General features: G+C 40.2%; 1 protein-coding gene across 1 annotated transcript in view; it reads right to left on the bottom strand.

The window, feature by feature from the left end:
- chrdl2 (chordin-like 2) overlaps positions 1 to 16,031 on the bottom strand; it is a 45,582-nt gene that overhangs the window by 14,371 nt on the left and 15,180 nt on the right. The window contains 4 exon segments of the mRNA XM_052022004.1: positions 6,630 to 6,697; positions 7,905 to 7,998; positions 13,012 to 13,056; positions 13,058 to 13,158. Of these exon segments, the coding sequence (XP_051877964.1) occupies positions 6,630 to 6,697; positions 7,905 to 7,998; positions 13,012 to 13,056; positions 13,058 to 13,158 (308 nt within the window).

Genomic DNA, 16,031 nt, shown 5'->3' with positions numbered 1-16,031 from the left:
GACTTCTAACCACCTTTAAATTTCCCGTGAACATGGCATTGAAGCCATGCAGCGGATAGTGCAGAACTATCAGGGTTGAAAGGGAGAGAATTAACAAAAGGTTTAACTGCTGAACATAACGTAAGAGAACAGGCTTCAGTTCCATGAGATAATACAGCTCCAGTGGAGGGAGTGGCAGAAGCTCAAACAACCAGCAAACAACTTTCAGTTAAAAGGTATTTCCTCTTTGAGAATGGCTAGTGAATTAGGCAGGTGACACAGTGCACGTTGAGTACAGTCAATGTGGAGTTTACACATTATCCTTGTGACCATGTGGGTTTCCACCCACATCCTATAGATGTGAGGGTTGACAGGTTAATTGCCCACTTTAAATCACCCCTCATGGAATTGATGGGAATGTGGGGAGGATAAAATGGGTTAATGTAGGATTAGTGTAAATAGGAGCTTGATGGTAGCTTCAGACTCAGTCTGCCAAAGGGACTGTTTCTGTGCTATATGAATCATATGCAATGGGGTAAGGCAAATATAAAGACATCACATAGCAATTCCTTTGCAGGTTTTTGCATGTAGAAAATGGAGCCTTATTAATGTATTATGAGCTGCTAATGGCCCTACAGACAGCTTTCCCATTTTGAGAAGGTGTATGTCTGTCTGGCCACTTGTGTCACCAGAAGCTAAATGCAGAGTGGGAGAAGAAAAACCACAACACAGGGCACGATTGGGAGCTGAGAGCACTCCTGCTTTTCCTTGTTCCACAGGACAATGTAAAATTTTTAAAGTAACACTGCCACTTAGGAACGTTAAGCAGAGTAAGCATGCCTCTGCCCTACCCATTGCTAATCTTCTTTTCAGGTGGTTGCTCGACAGTGACTTCCTCCTGCTCCAGCTCTGCAGGCTCTCAGGTGCCTGATGAAGCCAATATGGGACCTGCAGATCTCCCACAGCTGGGGCAGGAGGTGCTACCAACAACATTACTCCAGGCTCTCACGGCCATCCTCAATGCTCCATCTCTATTTTGAGTAATCATGGCCCTGGGATTCCCAGGAGTCAGCGGGGACATTAGGCATTTTCCAATAAGGCTTTGAGAACATCCTTGGATCACTTCCTCTGTCTGGCTAATAATCTCTTGCCTTCCTAGAACTCCAAATAGTATGCCTGTTTCCGGAGTGTGGTATCAGGCATGCGAATGATATAGCCTGTCCATTACATCTGACCAGGTTTAATCAGGGTTACAGTGCTGGGGTTGTTGGCCTGTGGGAGCACACTGAGATTGGTTTATTTATCCTGCCAATTTTGTGCAGGCAGTGCTGGTATCTCTCTACTGCTCCCAGGTGCCTGCTGAAGGTGGTCTACATCTAAGAAAGGAGGGTGGGGATCACTGCTGCCCGGTAGACCATTCGTTTCATGCTGGCTTTGAGGTCTTCATCTGCAAACACTCTTTTGCTCTAACACACAAAGATGAGGGAGATGGTCCAGAGTCTCATTGTAAAATTTTGTTATCAAGGGTGTAATTTTGTACAGAAAGGACAGGTTGGTAGAGTGCCATAGTTTTGTGGATATGTGGTGTAAGTCCTCTTCTCTTCTGCTTGATAATTGCTTGGAAGTTAATAGAACATAGAACACTACGGCACAGTACAGGCCCTTCAGCCCACAATGTTGTGACGACATTTTATCCTGCTCTAAGATCTATCTAACCCTTCCCTCCCACATAGCCCCCTATTTTTCTATCATTCATGTGTCTATCTAAGAGCATCTTAAATGTCCCTAATGAATCTGCCCCCACAACCTCTGCTGGCAGTGCGTTCCACACACCCACCACTCTGTGTAAAAAAACTTACCCCTGACATCCCCCTTATACCTTCCTCCAATCACCTTAAAATTATGTCCCCTTGTGTTAGCCATTGTTGCACTGGGGAAAAAGTCTCTGACTGTCCACTTGATCTATGCCTCTTATTATCTTGTACACCTCTATCGTCACCTCTCATCCTCCTCCTCTCCAAAGAGAAAAGCCCTAGCTCGCTCAACCTATCCTCATAAGACATGTTCTCCAATCCAGGCAACATCCTGGTAAATATCCTCTGCACCCTCTCTAAAGCTTCCACATCCTTTCTATAATGAGGCGACCAGAACTAAACACAATACTCCAAGTGTGGCCTGACCAGAGTTCTACAGAGCTGCAACATGACCTCGTGACTCTTGAACTCAATACCCCAACTAATGAAGGCCAACACTCCATACGCCTTCTTAACAACCCTATCAACCTATGTGGCAACCTTGAGGGATCTGTGGACGTGGACCCCAAGATCCCTCTGTTCCTCCACACTGCTAAGAGTCCTGCCATTAACCTTGTAATGCAGCTGTAAGACCAGCTGTAAGTTCCTCCAAAAAATAAATTAACCTATATTTCACAGCATTGACAACTTTCTTGTGCACAAACTTGTTGTGCATCCAACGATATTACAATGTTGCAAACTTGACTTCATAGAGCAATTTGCACTGAAGTAATTTTCATGAGTCCAGGGAAACAAATGAAGTTTTCTGTTAATCAATTGAAGGACAATCTAATTTGTCCACTGAGCAGGTCTCACAGTTCAGATCATTCAAACAGTACCAGACCACATTATATCTTATCAAACTATGTTAACAATGAAAAAGGATCATTTAGTAAACAGAAATTACGGAGGAAAATTGAAAACTCAGCTAACTGTGCCATACAAACCAAGAGCTTCTCAATTTACTGGACCTCTGAATGTATACATATACAAGTGTCATCTGTGTATAGCAGCTTGATGACAGTGGTCTTGGTTCTGAAATGGAGGCAACAGGCTGAAAAGTTTCCCATTTGTCTGCTAACTTTGCTCTATTTCAGCAGGAACCTTATTGCAAGTGTGATGCAATAGTGCAGCGAAAAATTTGAGAAAAGTGTTGGGGTGATGACACAGCCTTGTCTGACACCACTTTGTAATAAGATTAGGTCTGTTATGGACCGGTTGGTTAAGATCAAGGCTCACATGCCATCATGTAGCAGACAAATTTGAGATCAAGAGAGGTTAAGTATTGTAGTCGATGTTGCTTCCTGCATTTCTTTTGGTGTTGTCATATGGTGAAGATCATAACAATAATGACACTGGATGGATGGAATCCACATGGTGATTTGTGGAAAACACTTTGGCCATTGGGAACAGACAGTTGAGAGGACCCTGGACATGACTTTGCCTGTTAGCAGGCAGCAGGGAGACAATAGGATGTGACAAGGTGCTTAAATACATGTTCTTCCTTTATTTATCTAGTTAATGCTACTTAGAATATAAATACAGAAATAATACATTTTGTCTCACCAGTACTCACTGGAGTTTATTCCTCCAGTTAAACCTTTTTCATCCAATTATCAGTATTATTCTTCTCTCCCTCATATACTTACCTGGCCTCTTCTTGAATGCATCCATACCATTTACTCAACAACACAGCAAGTTCCACATTCTCATACAATTCTAAGCAAAGAACTTCCCTATTAGACTTCTTAGTGACCATTTCAGCTTTTTCATGTAAAATATTTCTGTGCTGTGGCTGGAGTTTTCCCTTCATAGCTCTAAACTGTTCAAACAAAAGTGAGAGTTTGCAAAATCTGTAACTTCAAGTGCTTAAATTATTTTGAATAAGTTTTATTCACTTAGTAAACATGAGTTTAAAACTAGTCTTTGCTTGTGATTTTACTATGGTGTTAAACCAGAAAACGTATATATGCCCACAGTATTGCTGAGGAAAGATTTCAACATAATTTTTGTTTACACTGTATTCTGCCAAGATATTACCAGGTTAGTAAAAAACTGACCTGACTTTGATCAGTTGCTGCTTTGAGCAGCCTGCATGGTGCTTCTAAATTTGGTGCACTAGTAACCCTGGCTTTAATGTTCAGATCCTGCCTGTCTCCATTATTTTTTTCTTTGTTGCTTGTTCTATTGAACAATTCCACTTTAGGATTGAATATGTGAACCTATTGAAGATTGGAATTCAAAATAAATTTGCAAACATATCCAACAACTCAAAGGCAATTAGACATGAAATGACAGAAGCAACAAACAATCTGCTGGAGGAACTCAGCAGGTCGAGCAGCATCTGTGAGAGGAAAGGAATTGTTGACGGTTCGGGTCAAAACCCCAATGCTGATGCAGGGTTTTGACCCGAAACGTCGACAATTCTTTTCCTCCCACACATGTTGCTCAACCCGCTGAGTTCCTCCAGCAGATTGTTCGTTGCTCCAGATTCCAGTATTTGCACTCTTGTAACTCCATGAAATGATAGAAGCTGAATCACTGTTCCTCATGATCATTTGGAAAACTTCTATTATAATTAAAGCTACAAAAAAAATGTAGTTTCTACATAACACTGAACACATCTTCATCTCCCTTACACCATCAACCTCACAAAATGCTTCATGTCTTACCCTCCTTCCCCACACCAAACTCACCTACAAATGATCTCCATCAAGCAGGGTTGGAAATAACATTGCCCTACTGCATCCTCACACATTTAACAGGATTCCAACATTGCCCATGCATCTCACAGTTGTGGTTACACAGAGGGAAGTAGGTACAAATGTGGTCTTCCTTCTCTTCTTCCACCTGTGGCTGTTCCTGCTGTTGTCAGTGGCTGCCAGTATCTGAGCCTACACCTGATGTGGGTTGTGCAGAATGACACCAGCCACGATGAATCTGGAGAACATCACAAGATGGTACCAGAAAGACTTCCAGGTCTGTTCAAGCAATAGAATGTGGCAGACTAACTCTTATCATATGCCTGCTCAGGTGAGGTTCCAAGATGAGGCGGCTATGTCATTAGCCATGCCATTAGCAGATAGCTCTTGTCACCAAGCAGACATCCCCTGGTCTAGTATGGTGGTCCAAACTATTGAGAGCACAGCAGATTACCTGAGAATAATATGGCAGTGGCTGTATCCTGGGCATCTGGAGTCAACCAAGAGAAACTTTTGACATTGCTGCAGAGATTAATCAAGTGGAATCTTTTCTGGTTGGTGTGGATGTCAAGGTTCAAACAGGTGCCCTCACTGCAATGTGAGGGAAATTTGTAGTGCTCCGGGTCATGAAGATGCAGAATTGTTTGTGAAGCGGAGGCATTTGATTGCCAGGAGTGCCCATATATTTTGCTGAAATATTTTTCTCACCTTTAGGAACTCATTCAGATTTTGTGTGTGGCTCTGAGTTTCCTCAGGATTCCCAATTTATCTTCTGCCATTGACTCTTCTTGCCTCCACTTTCCATATGTTCCAATATATTTAGAATGCTATAACCTCTGTCTTCATTGTCACAAAGTCCAATATGCAAATTCCCTCCTGCCATTTCCCTGCCCAATTCATTCATTTTATCATTCTGATCCTCATTTTTATAGTTTTTTCAATAATCTCTTCATGTTATTGTGCTCTCCACTCTCTGACATCTTGCTCACACTTCCTTTACTATACTGCTGCAGGTAACTGCTCCTTCAGCCATCCTCCCTTGCCCTGTGAATCTGTCACCCCCTGCCTCACCTTGGAAAAGCCTTTGAAAAATCTCACGTTGGCTCCAGTAAACAACTTCTTCTGTGGTTTTGTCTTTCTTATGCCTGCTCAGAGCCTACTTCATCTTTACTCACTGCAAAATACTTTGCTTTGTTGTTTTGTATGTAAAGAGTGCTACAGAAATACAGGTTTGACATGCTACATAATGCCTTCAATTGGATTGTCCATGAGTAGACAGTGCAACTGGTCAAGGACAACTGTACAATATTATTAGATTTTCCACAATTGTAAAAATTAATGTACATCAATATTTGCAGTTTTAATAGTAATGTATGAATAAGCAAACATTGCAAAATCCAAAAGAAGTCCAGTGAATTTTGGAGAATGATCATAAAATACAAGGAGCTGACCTTGGGTTAGTGAATCATGATTGCTTTAATTGTCAGTAGACCAGGCCTCTAGATACTAATCCAGTAAGTTATGATTCAATAGAATGGCTGCATTTTCCTTGTGTTGAATGGCATTTTAATAACCCTATTTAAATTATATCAGTAAAATTGCCATTTTGATCCTTCTCTCTCTTATCCTTTCTCATTTAAGGCTATTAACTACACTGAAATGGTTCTACAGATGTGAGCTGCTCTCTGTTGCATTACCCCCATCTGTTGTTGGAGAATAAATGCCAACTATACCTTTGTACTGTTCCTCTACTCAACATGCCCATGCACACTTAGAGTCGGTGAATCACCATAATCCAGGGCTAAATATTTCCTCATCTAAGGTTATTTTAAATCCTGTTATTGAAACATCTGAAGTCAGATCTTTTAACAATGAATTTAATCTTTAAATTTATGAGTGAGCTTTCCACACATTGCCCAGGTTTAATGATGAAATGTTAATCTTGTTTTAAAAAAGAGTGATCCCCAGTTTCCTGGATAATATTTAACCCTCCTTCATTAAAACAGATTATCTAGTCATTATTGCATTGCAATTTCTGGGTGTAAATTGGTTGCTGTGTTTCCCCTACCACAATGGTCACTAGATTGCAAAATACTTTTGAATTTTGAAGATGCTATATAAATATAATCCTTTCATTTTTTCTATGTGTACATACCGCTTCTCTGTTGGACGGTGGCCGGAATATCTCTGCATCTGTTGTGTCCCAGGAGGAGTCTCCTTCTCCTGATATTGAAAACAGATTTTCAGAAACAGGAAACATACTGGTGTTTGTGGAAGAGTGCATGACAAACATATTTGAGAAATGAAGTAAGTTCTGCTTTGCACTCATCATAATAATGACAGGCTGAAGTGATAAAATTATGGAATTTGCTGGATTTATCCCCACCTCTGAAATAGTCTGCAGTCTTCCCATGCACAATCTTACCTGGTCTGGGTACAAAGTGCCAATCCTGCTGGCCCGAAGCATCTTGGATTCCACGAAAATAGGATGAACAGTAGCAGGTCTCCAGTGCCACAGTGAGTGTGGCAAAACTGCCCTGAAATTTTGGCAACCGGCTAAGCATCCCACCCCTCCCATCTCACCATATGCCACACCCCAACATCTTTACCAGCTATGTGCTGTGTGTATAATTTATTGGATTTTTCATGTCTGATATTCAGAAACATTTTAAACTATTAAAACTGAAGTCATTTAAAAGAATAAACATTATTAAAATGTTCTTAAAAATAAAGTAAGTAATGAATACTATGTCAGCACCTAAAATCATTTAAATAATTAACTGCATTAAACCTCAGCAAAATGATATTAACAAAGGAATTTACATCACTTTGCCTCCAAATCCACTGCCAGTTGTTCCCCATTGAATTCAGTGGGATTATTGATCCTGCATCAGCTCTGACACTGTAAATGCTGAAGAACCTCAGCAGGACTGTTAATAAGTCGGGGACATCCATTGTTGAGAATGCACACAAGACAGTCTGAGACTCACTGCTGCTTAAGCAGCTAAATGCCGGTGGCTCAACTCAGCAAGTTATGGTTCTATATTGTTTTCATCACTGTCATTGGAATTTTGATGCAGTTGCTAGTCCCTTAAAGATGTGAAATGGGTTAAGGCTAATCTATGGTCAGTTTTTGGTGGGATACATGAACAATTCAAGTTGCTCAACATTCGCTACTAGTGTAAACTCTTAATCAGAGAGTTTACATGAATATTAAGGGTTGCTTATCCGAGGATTAAGATTGTTGGAGGGAATGTATTTTGCTTTGTACTGGCAAGGAGGAGGGTGTAATATTTATATATCTGATACATTTCGTACCTGAAGTAAAAATTCTTGGCATTGACACAAGGTGCCAAAAATTTGGCAAAGGTTTTATTACTTATTAAGATCTATTCAAAGAATATACATAACGTAAAGATGTTGAAATTACCTCTGCAAACCTGACAACAAGAGTCAGACACGGTTATTGGAAATGGACAAGTCAGCGTTGGGCATGTCCTCAAGCCACAGTACACATTTCCTTCCTTCAGAGAAAAGAAAAAAAATAACATTTTCGAGGCCACAAGAACATTCCTGCATTGCTTGGAGAAATATTTCCTACACAAGTTCTCTATAATACTATCTGTCATCACAAAAAAAAATCAGAATTCAGCCTGTCAGATTTTTATATTTAAATTTATGTTGGTTTAATAAAGGCACTGTATTGTAACTTCCACAAAGAAACAGACAACATCGTGGCACATGATCCCCATAACACAGAGAAAAAAAACAGTGGGCTTAACTGCACATGTTCAAAACTGCTGAATGTGATCCTCTAAATGCCAATAAAACCAACGTAAACACGGTTTTGCTTATTCCTTTACTAAAACAGAGGTTGTGTACAATGATAAACCAAGATATTACACCACACAGTGGTAGGAATGCATATCACCTCGAAGTCAAATTCCTTAGAAAAAGTGTAGGAACTTCTGGTCCATATAAAGGGTAACATTATGTACGCAGATTCTGTTTGAATTCAAATGAGTGAGCAGAGTAATTCATCACAGACACCTTTTTAGATGCAGAACAAGCCTACTGTACCTATAAGCTCCATCCTTAATTTGAGTTTAGCTGTTAGTGGAGGAGGCATTGCCAAACAAGAATTAATTTCACTCATGGTGAGAGGGTATTGCTTGATAACCCTTTATATTTAAGCATTTCTCCCATCTGCTGACCTTCCTCACAGACTATTGAATGCATCAATAGTCTGTGAAGAAACTCAGCCTCACCGTGGCAATGGTGGATAATGTAGAGAGGACATTAAAAAAGAATAGCCTCTTAGATAGAGAGTTATAAAATAAAAGTATGGCATAGTGTTGGTATTATTGAGTTCTTACTGGTATTTATAAAAACATTTAATATCTATATTTCATAACTATATATTTTAAATTACTTTGTTGGTGTAATTAAAACATTGGATTATAATAAAAGAAAAAGTTACCAATGAATATGGAGAAATATGGAACTAAGGGGCAACTTAATCAAAGAGCCAGAATAGACATGCTGTTTAGACAGGATTCTGACTTGGAGGTAATCAGATGGTAGCTTCGCACCATTTGCCTTCTTCATTGCAGTCAAATGGCAGGATTAAATCAATGCTGCAAAATCATTAAATAAAACAAAGCAATAAAATAAAACAATACAGCAATCCAAGATAGGATTCTAACCAAAGTTAGCTCTACAATGGATTTCAAATCTTTCTTTTATGCTAAGGAAAATTCAAGATAACAGGAGAGGGATAGGAAGCCCACCATATAATCCATTGCAATTCTCTGAGCCAAATGAAAATCTGGCAAATATATTTCTCAATAGGTGTAAATCTTGAGTGCCTGAAATATGAATTCTTTATTTTTCTAAAGCAGACATAAAATGTACATAAACAGAATATTTAATAATTTATTGTAATTATGAATAATTTACAATGGCTGGTGGACCAACTTTGTAATATTTCATTATTTAATTTAATATATGTAAGCAGTTCATTTAGATGTTATTATGTGTCTATAAGTTTTTTTGTACTCTTGATATTAAATATTCATCATATTGGCATGGCTATACATCCAGAAATGAAAACCAAGTATCATTGACAATACTTTAATTACAAAGTATTTATAAAATAAAGGACAGATAATCAGCCCCAGAGGTCAATTCCTGGTATGTAAGCTCCACATGAATATCCACCTGCTCTTCCACATCTAAAAATATTACAAAAAATGCTTATAAGCTTAATTTTATTTAGTGAATCTCATCTATCCATTAGAAAATGAAAATAAGGTATCCTTGATGACATGTAAGTTAGACGTATTAATCTATTCAGACACAGAAGGCCCTGATTTAGAATATGGTTTGTTAAATTAGTTGATCTCAAGGAGATTTCAGGTACTACAATTGTCTCTAGTGTGCCTGGAATCGGGAAGTCAAAATTAACTGTATCTCATTTCACTTACCCTTAACTATTAAGAGAGTAACTTGTTTCTGAAATCATTTGATGGCGTTGGCTGAGAAAGTTGTTAAAGTGGCAAAGAAATATGAGATGAACTATTAATTTTTGTTTTATCCCTAAAATATGAAATTGGTAATGGTTATTTTGTATGCTCAGACCTGATACAGCCTCACTGTAAGGCTCTGGGAAGATTAAAATAACTAGGTAGTGCAATGAGTGAAGCTGAGAGGTAGCTTTTCCATTAGGATTTTCTGCTATTATTAGAGGAAAAAAGGACTGCAGATGCTGGAATCTAGATGAAAAACATGATGATGCTGGAGGAACTCAGGCCAGGCAGCATCCGTGGAGAAAAGCAGGCGGTCAACATTTCGGGTCAGGACCCTTCTTCAGGACTGAAGATAGGAAAAGGGGAAGCCCAATATTAGGAGGGAAAAGCAGAGCAGTGATAGGTGGACAAAAGAGGGGAGGCGGGGTGGGCACAGGGTGGTGATAGGTAGATGCAGGTAAGAGGTAGTGATAGGCAGGTGCGGGGAGGAGGGGAGGGCAGATCCACCGGGGGATAGGTCAAAGGTAAGGAGAGAGAGAGAGAAAAAAGGCTAGGAAAGGGAAGAAGAGAAGAAGCATGGGGGGTGGGGGGATGGTTGTGGGGAAAGGGGATGGGGATTACCTAAAGTGGGAGAATTCAATATTCATGCCGTTAGGCTGCAAGGTTCCAAGACGGAAAGTGAGGTGCTGTTCCTCCAGTTCGCACTTGGAATTCTCCTGGCATTAGAGCAGGCCAAGGACTGTCATATCAGTGATAGTGTGGGAGGGGGAGTTGGCAATGGGGAGATGCAGGTCGCAGTTACGGACAGAGCACAGGTGTTATGCGAAATGGTGACCTAGTCTGCGTTTGATCTCACCAATGTAAAGGAGGCCACACTTGGAGCACCAAATGCAGTAGATGATATTAAGGGAGGTGCAGGTGAATCTCTGTCTCACCTGACAGAGCTGTTTGGGTCCCTGGATGGAGGTGATGGAGGTGGTGTAGGGGCAGGTGTTGCACCTATGGTGGAGGCAGTGGAGAGTTCCCGGGGTAGGAGTGGGATGGGTGGGGTGTTATACTCTGCTATGCTATTATTACACTTACTGCTGCTGTTGGAAGGAGAAAGTTGTTTGGCTCCTTCGGGTGAAATCAAACACTTCACAATTTTGACCTTTAAGTTAAAACCATCAAATAAAGGACAAAATAAGTTAATACGTGAATTTAGATGTTCTTTTCAATGCAGACTGTGTATAACATCTTAACATCTGAAATGTGACTCATTTTTTGTTTCTCAGTTCAAAATCTTTAAGTCGACTGCGCATAATAAGAAATGTTTTGCTTCTATTAGAATGAATTTACAGATCATTGTTTCACTATTTAATAATGTCTTGTTAGAAAACTGAGCTGCCTAGGTTTGTAGTTTGATCAATTTCTCCATAATTTTCCACTCCTATTGCTGACATGACTTTGATCAGAGAGGCAGAAAACATTATAGTAGGCGAATCCTGATTGGCCGGGCGACTGCTGATAGGCCAATCAAAATCCTACAGAATGAACTCACTCACCAACATACTGGAGTAGCAAGTAATTTTATTACCTACCGCTAGAAGAAGCAAGGTATGAGCTTTTAAAGTATGGAAATTACCCAAGTAAAAGACCGCCACTAAGTACTCTGCTCATGCATCAATGATTGTCTTTTCGACTCTACCACAGAATTGCTTGCACCAATGCACCCGTATCCCAGTTAAGAGTCAGTGGCTTCAAGAGAAGATAGCAGAAGATTGGCAGACAGAAAGGGCTTGTGTTAATGGCTGGAGAATGCCTCTTAATCTACCTTCCGCAGGCCCCATCGCACAGGCGTCGTTTCAAATGCCCATTTATAGAAAAAAAATGTTAAAATCTATTTGAATGCATGAAGAAAGTCCGTATCACTTTCTGATCGACACTTTATTGAACAATGTGTTCACTTTGAGGATCCACTGGCCCCAAATAAGGATGGATTGTCATCAAGTTTGCTTTGCACGCACATGAACCCCCTGCTGTCGCTGTTAAACCTTTAAAACATTGGAAGAATAGTACTTTTGCGTAGAAACTGACTTCCATTTTGTGTTTTTAAGTGGAGTTGATTTGACCCCGGGCTCAGAAGAGGTACAGCAGGCTGCAGAGGATATTCTCAGTGGTGTTTAAAAACATGCCTCGGAGCCAATCTTTTCTTGTGTTTTTTTTTAAAGAATAAGCTTTTGTTTAAAAAAAAAGCCCACATCGCCTTTGATTTTTGTTTTTGCTGTTTATATCTGGCGATTGTTGCGATACAGCCAAATGACAAATTTCAATCAACGCAACAAAGAAATGTTAAACATTATGTGTATTGAAAAGGTCAGTTTATTCCTCCTGTTCGATTTATTTTTCTACTCGGCTTCCACCAGAGTTTTTTTTTAAATCACTTGCCCATATGTGAACAGAGTTAATATACACCTTCAATTTTCTTCTGTGCAAAAATAAATATTAAGGGGATAAAAAAAAGATAAATCGCTGGATTGCGTCCTCCTTAATAGCCTGGCTGACGTGAAATGTTTCTATTAATTTGGCGCCATCCATTTGGCATCCCGACGCTGCAGCGAGTGAAAAACAATCTGACAAATAAATTTCCACAAGCGGACGTGTGTTTCTGGCACCGCGTCGCTGGAGGAGCGCTGGGACCTACCAGCCGACCTGTGAAAGCTGCAAGGAATTGTTCAGCCTGTGAGTGTAATCTGCTCATTCAGCACTTCGTATGAGGTCCTTATAGGATTTTATTTGACGCCTCCCCCACCTCTCAAATCATTATCTAGCCCCCACATCCCGTTGGTTCATACTACACGGAGCTAACAAACAGAACCAGCATTGTCTGAGGTTAAGCTGTTTGATTCCCATTGTAAATTCTCAAGAAGAACCCTTCCGGTCCAACTATCCCGGGGTCACGGTATCCTGTCAGTTTAAAACAAATTGCGACCAGTTTATCTGATGATCTTTGGAAGAACCTTCACTTACCGAGCAACTACACTGGGCACACTGGTTAGCATGTCGCGACAAAAAACAGACCCTCGGCCACGAACATCTCCCCATGCTGATAGGTGGTGCCGTTATATTCACAGGATTTGCCGATGATTTTAGCAGTCGCCGGGTTATGATGCTCGTCTGCGTTGGGGAGAAGGGAGAGGTTGCGTTAAGAAGCACACGTGTGTATAAAATGATACAGTATGGAGTCAATTCTCGGGAATGAAGGCTCAGTTAGTGCCATTCAACATTCTCAGATGCCTGTAGATGACTTTACAAAAAGTACACTTGTCCAGTGCATAACAGTGTGCCTGTTAGAAATGTGCCGTTCTATAGTGTTTTGAACATAAGATGTCCCGGGAACCTTGAGGTATAATTATAATGTGGCCACTGCTGTAATACTATACCTACTTTAATGTTGTGTGTAGTTACTTGTGCTATACTTAGAGATCCCCACATATTGTGTAAGTTTACTCAGAACGTTTTGTGAGGGCTATCACTCCTCAACTTACATTGTGTTTACTGTATACATTTTGACTGATTGTTACCTGTCAAGCTTGGTTTAAACCTGGAGATGTATATAAAGAAACGCCAGACATAGAAATTGACCCAAGGGCCTGCAGGATGTCCTGGATGTGCCGGGAGCCACTGCGATAACGAAAATTGGCCACAGTTTGCAGCCACGTTTAGAGAGCACACCATATGTACTGGTGTCGCGAAAGCCTGGTACATAGGAAGTCGCACTGGATGTAGGTGCGAATGCATTGTCTCCGGCCACCGTGTCTACATAAGCGTCAACAGAAATGTTTTCTCATTAAATAATAATAAAAATAATGATCCTGGAGGGACTGAGCGTCAATGTGTTTCTAATCAGGCAAGTCAAGAGCCTCCAACACGGTTGACATGTGACGTGCAGTCAGCTAGAAACTGGTGCCAGACATCCACACAGCCATGCCAAGATATCGCCTTCAACAGCCACTAAACTGGGAGATCAAGAATACTACACTTAAACACATCCATTCTCCCCTCCCCTCCCAAAAAATGTAAGCGCTATAAAAATCAGCATTTATTCTACTTAATTCGCTTTGTGACAGGTTTACTAGCTTTGCAGCAGAATTTAAACTGAGATTGAATAAATACCCCGTTAGACTGAATACAAATATTACATTGTAGAGTCAAAGAGTTCTACAGCATGGAAACACACCCTTCGGCCCATCTCGTCCATGCCAGTCCCATTTGCCTGGATTTGGCCCATATCCCTCTAAACCTTTCCTATCCATGTACCTGCCCAAATATCTTTTAAACATTGTAATTGTACCCACCTCTACCACTTCCTCTGGCAGCTCGTTACATATACCCACTACCCTCTATGTGAAAAACTTGCCCCCCCCCCCAGGTCCCCATTAAATCTTTCCCCTCTCACCTTAAACCCATGCCCTCTGATTTCAGATCCACCTACCCTGGGATAAAAGACTGTGGCCATTCATCTTATCTGTGCCCCTCATGATCTTATTTACCTCAGAAAGGTCCATTCTCAGCCTCCTACACTCCAGGGCAAACAGTCCCAGCCTGTCCAGTCTCTCCTTATAACTCAAGCTGTCCCATCCTGGCAACAAACTTTTATTTTCATTTTGTTAACCAATTTTTGAAAGGTCTGGAATAATAGAGTGATACAGTACAGAAGGAATCTATTTGACCAGTCTCACCTCTTTTGCTCTTTGGAAACCGAGTCCACACCTCTGCACTGCACTGTCCTGATAGTTCTGTAATGTCTTTCTCCTTCAGTTGTTGAAAGGACTGACTTTTGAATGTTGCTGGTTAATCAGCTTCTAACATCCATTCAGACTTCACACCAGATCACAACAATTTGCTGAGGTAGATGTTTGTCCTTGGTTGAATGTACCATGCCTGCATTATATGCAATATATGCATATTCAACTTTCTTCCAGAATGTGTTTTCCATTGACTTCTTTGAATTTTGGAAGCAGAACTCAACACCCATCTGACTCTATGCCACACAATTTAGCATATGCAAGCCAACAGCAATCTTTTTTTCCCTGGATTATTATTGTTTCTGAGTTTCCTCATGACTTATGTTACACTGACCAGCCTCGAGTTGCTACCATTATGCCTCTTCTTTCTTACGAAGGTTGTAAAATTTATAACCCTGCAGTCTTCTAGTACTAACTCAATTTCTGAAGGATTGGAAGATTGTGGCTTGGTCTCCACAATTTTCACCCTTACTCCAGCAGTAAGCTAGGATGTCTCTCAATTACACTGAATGAAATTTCCACCCTGAGTGTCACTCTTTATTTTTATCCTATCCAATACTGCTACAGTGGCAGCATTCTCTTCTGAAGACAGACACAGAGTGCCTTGGGCATCTGCACTGCTTCTGCAGGAACATTTCATTTTATTTGCTAACTGGTGTATCCTTTCTTTGACCACTGTCTTATATTACAAAGGTCTTTTGACTCTCTTTTATGACTTAATTTCATTCCCTTTCCTGGCACCTCATTGTTATTTAGTTTCAGATCTACTCTGTGCTATGCCTTCATATTGCATTTCCACTATGTAATTTACCTAGTTTTGTCTTAAGGCTCCTTCATTTCTGTTTAGTTTTATCTTTGTATTAGTCATACAGGGAATTCTAACTTTGAATATCATTCCCCACTGTCTGTGGGAATGTTTACTGTCAATTTCCTTTTTGATGCTACTGATTGTTGAATACTGTTTCGATATCAATATTTGATTCTAATCCAATTGAGCTCAATCTTTTCTGTTTACCTACAGAAATCACTGTTCTATAAATATAGCTGACGATATTGTGATCGGTGCTGGAATCTACTTCACTTACTTCATTGTTCCCCAAAATTAGATTCAGTTCTTTTCATTTTGGCTGGAAATAATAAAGGAAGTTTGCTTGTACATATGTATTTCAGGAGTAACAACTCCCCATCCTCTGACTTGGATGTTTTTACTATACAGGTTGGAATTAGGATATCATTTCAATT

The sequence above is a fragment of the Pristis pectinata genome, chromosome 8, assembly GCF_009764475.1.
Source record: "Pristis pectinata isolate sPriPec2 chromosome 8, sPriPec2.1.pri, whole genome shotgun sequence".
In the NCBI taxonomy this organism is placed as follows: domain Eukaryota; kingdom Metazoa; phylum Chordata; class Chondrichthyes; order Rhinopristiformes; family Pristidae; genus Pristis; species Pristis pectinata.
This window is presented reverse-complemented; position numbering and strand designations above follow the sequence as displayed.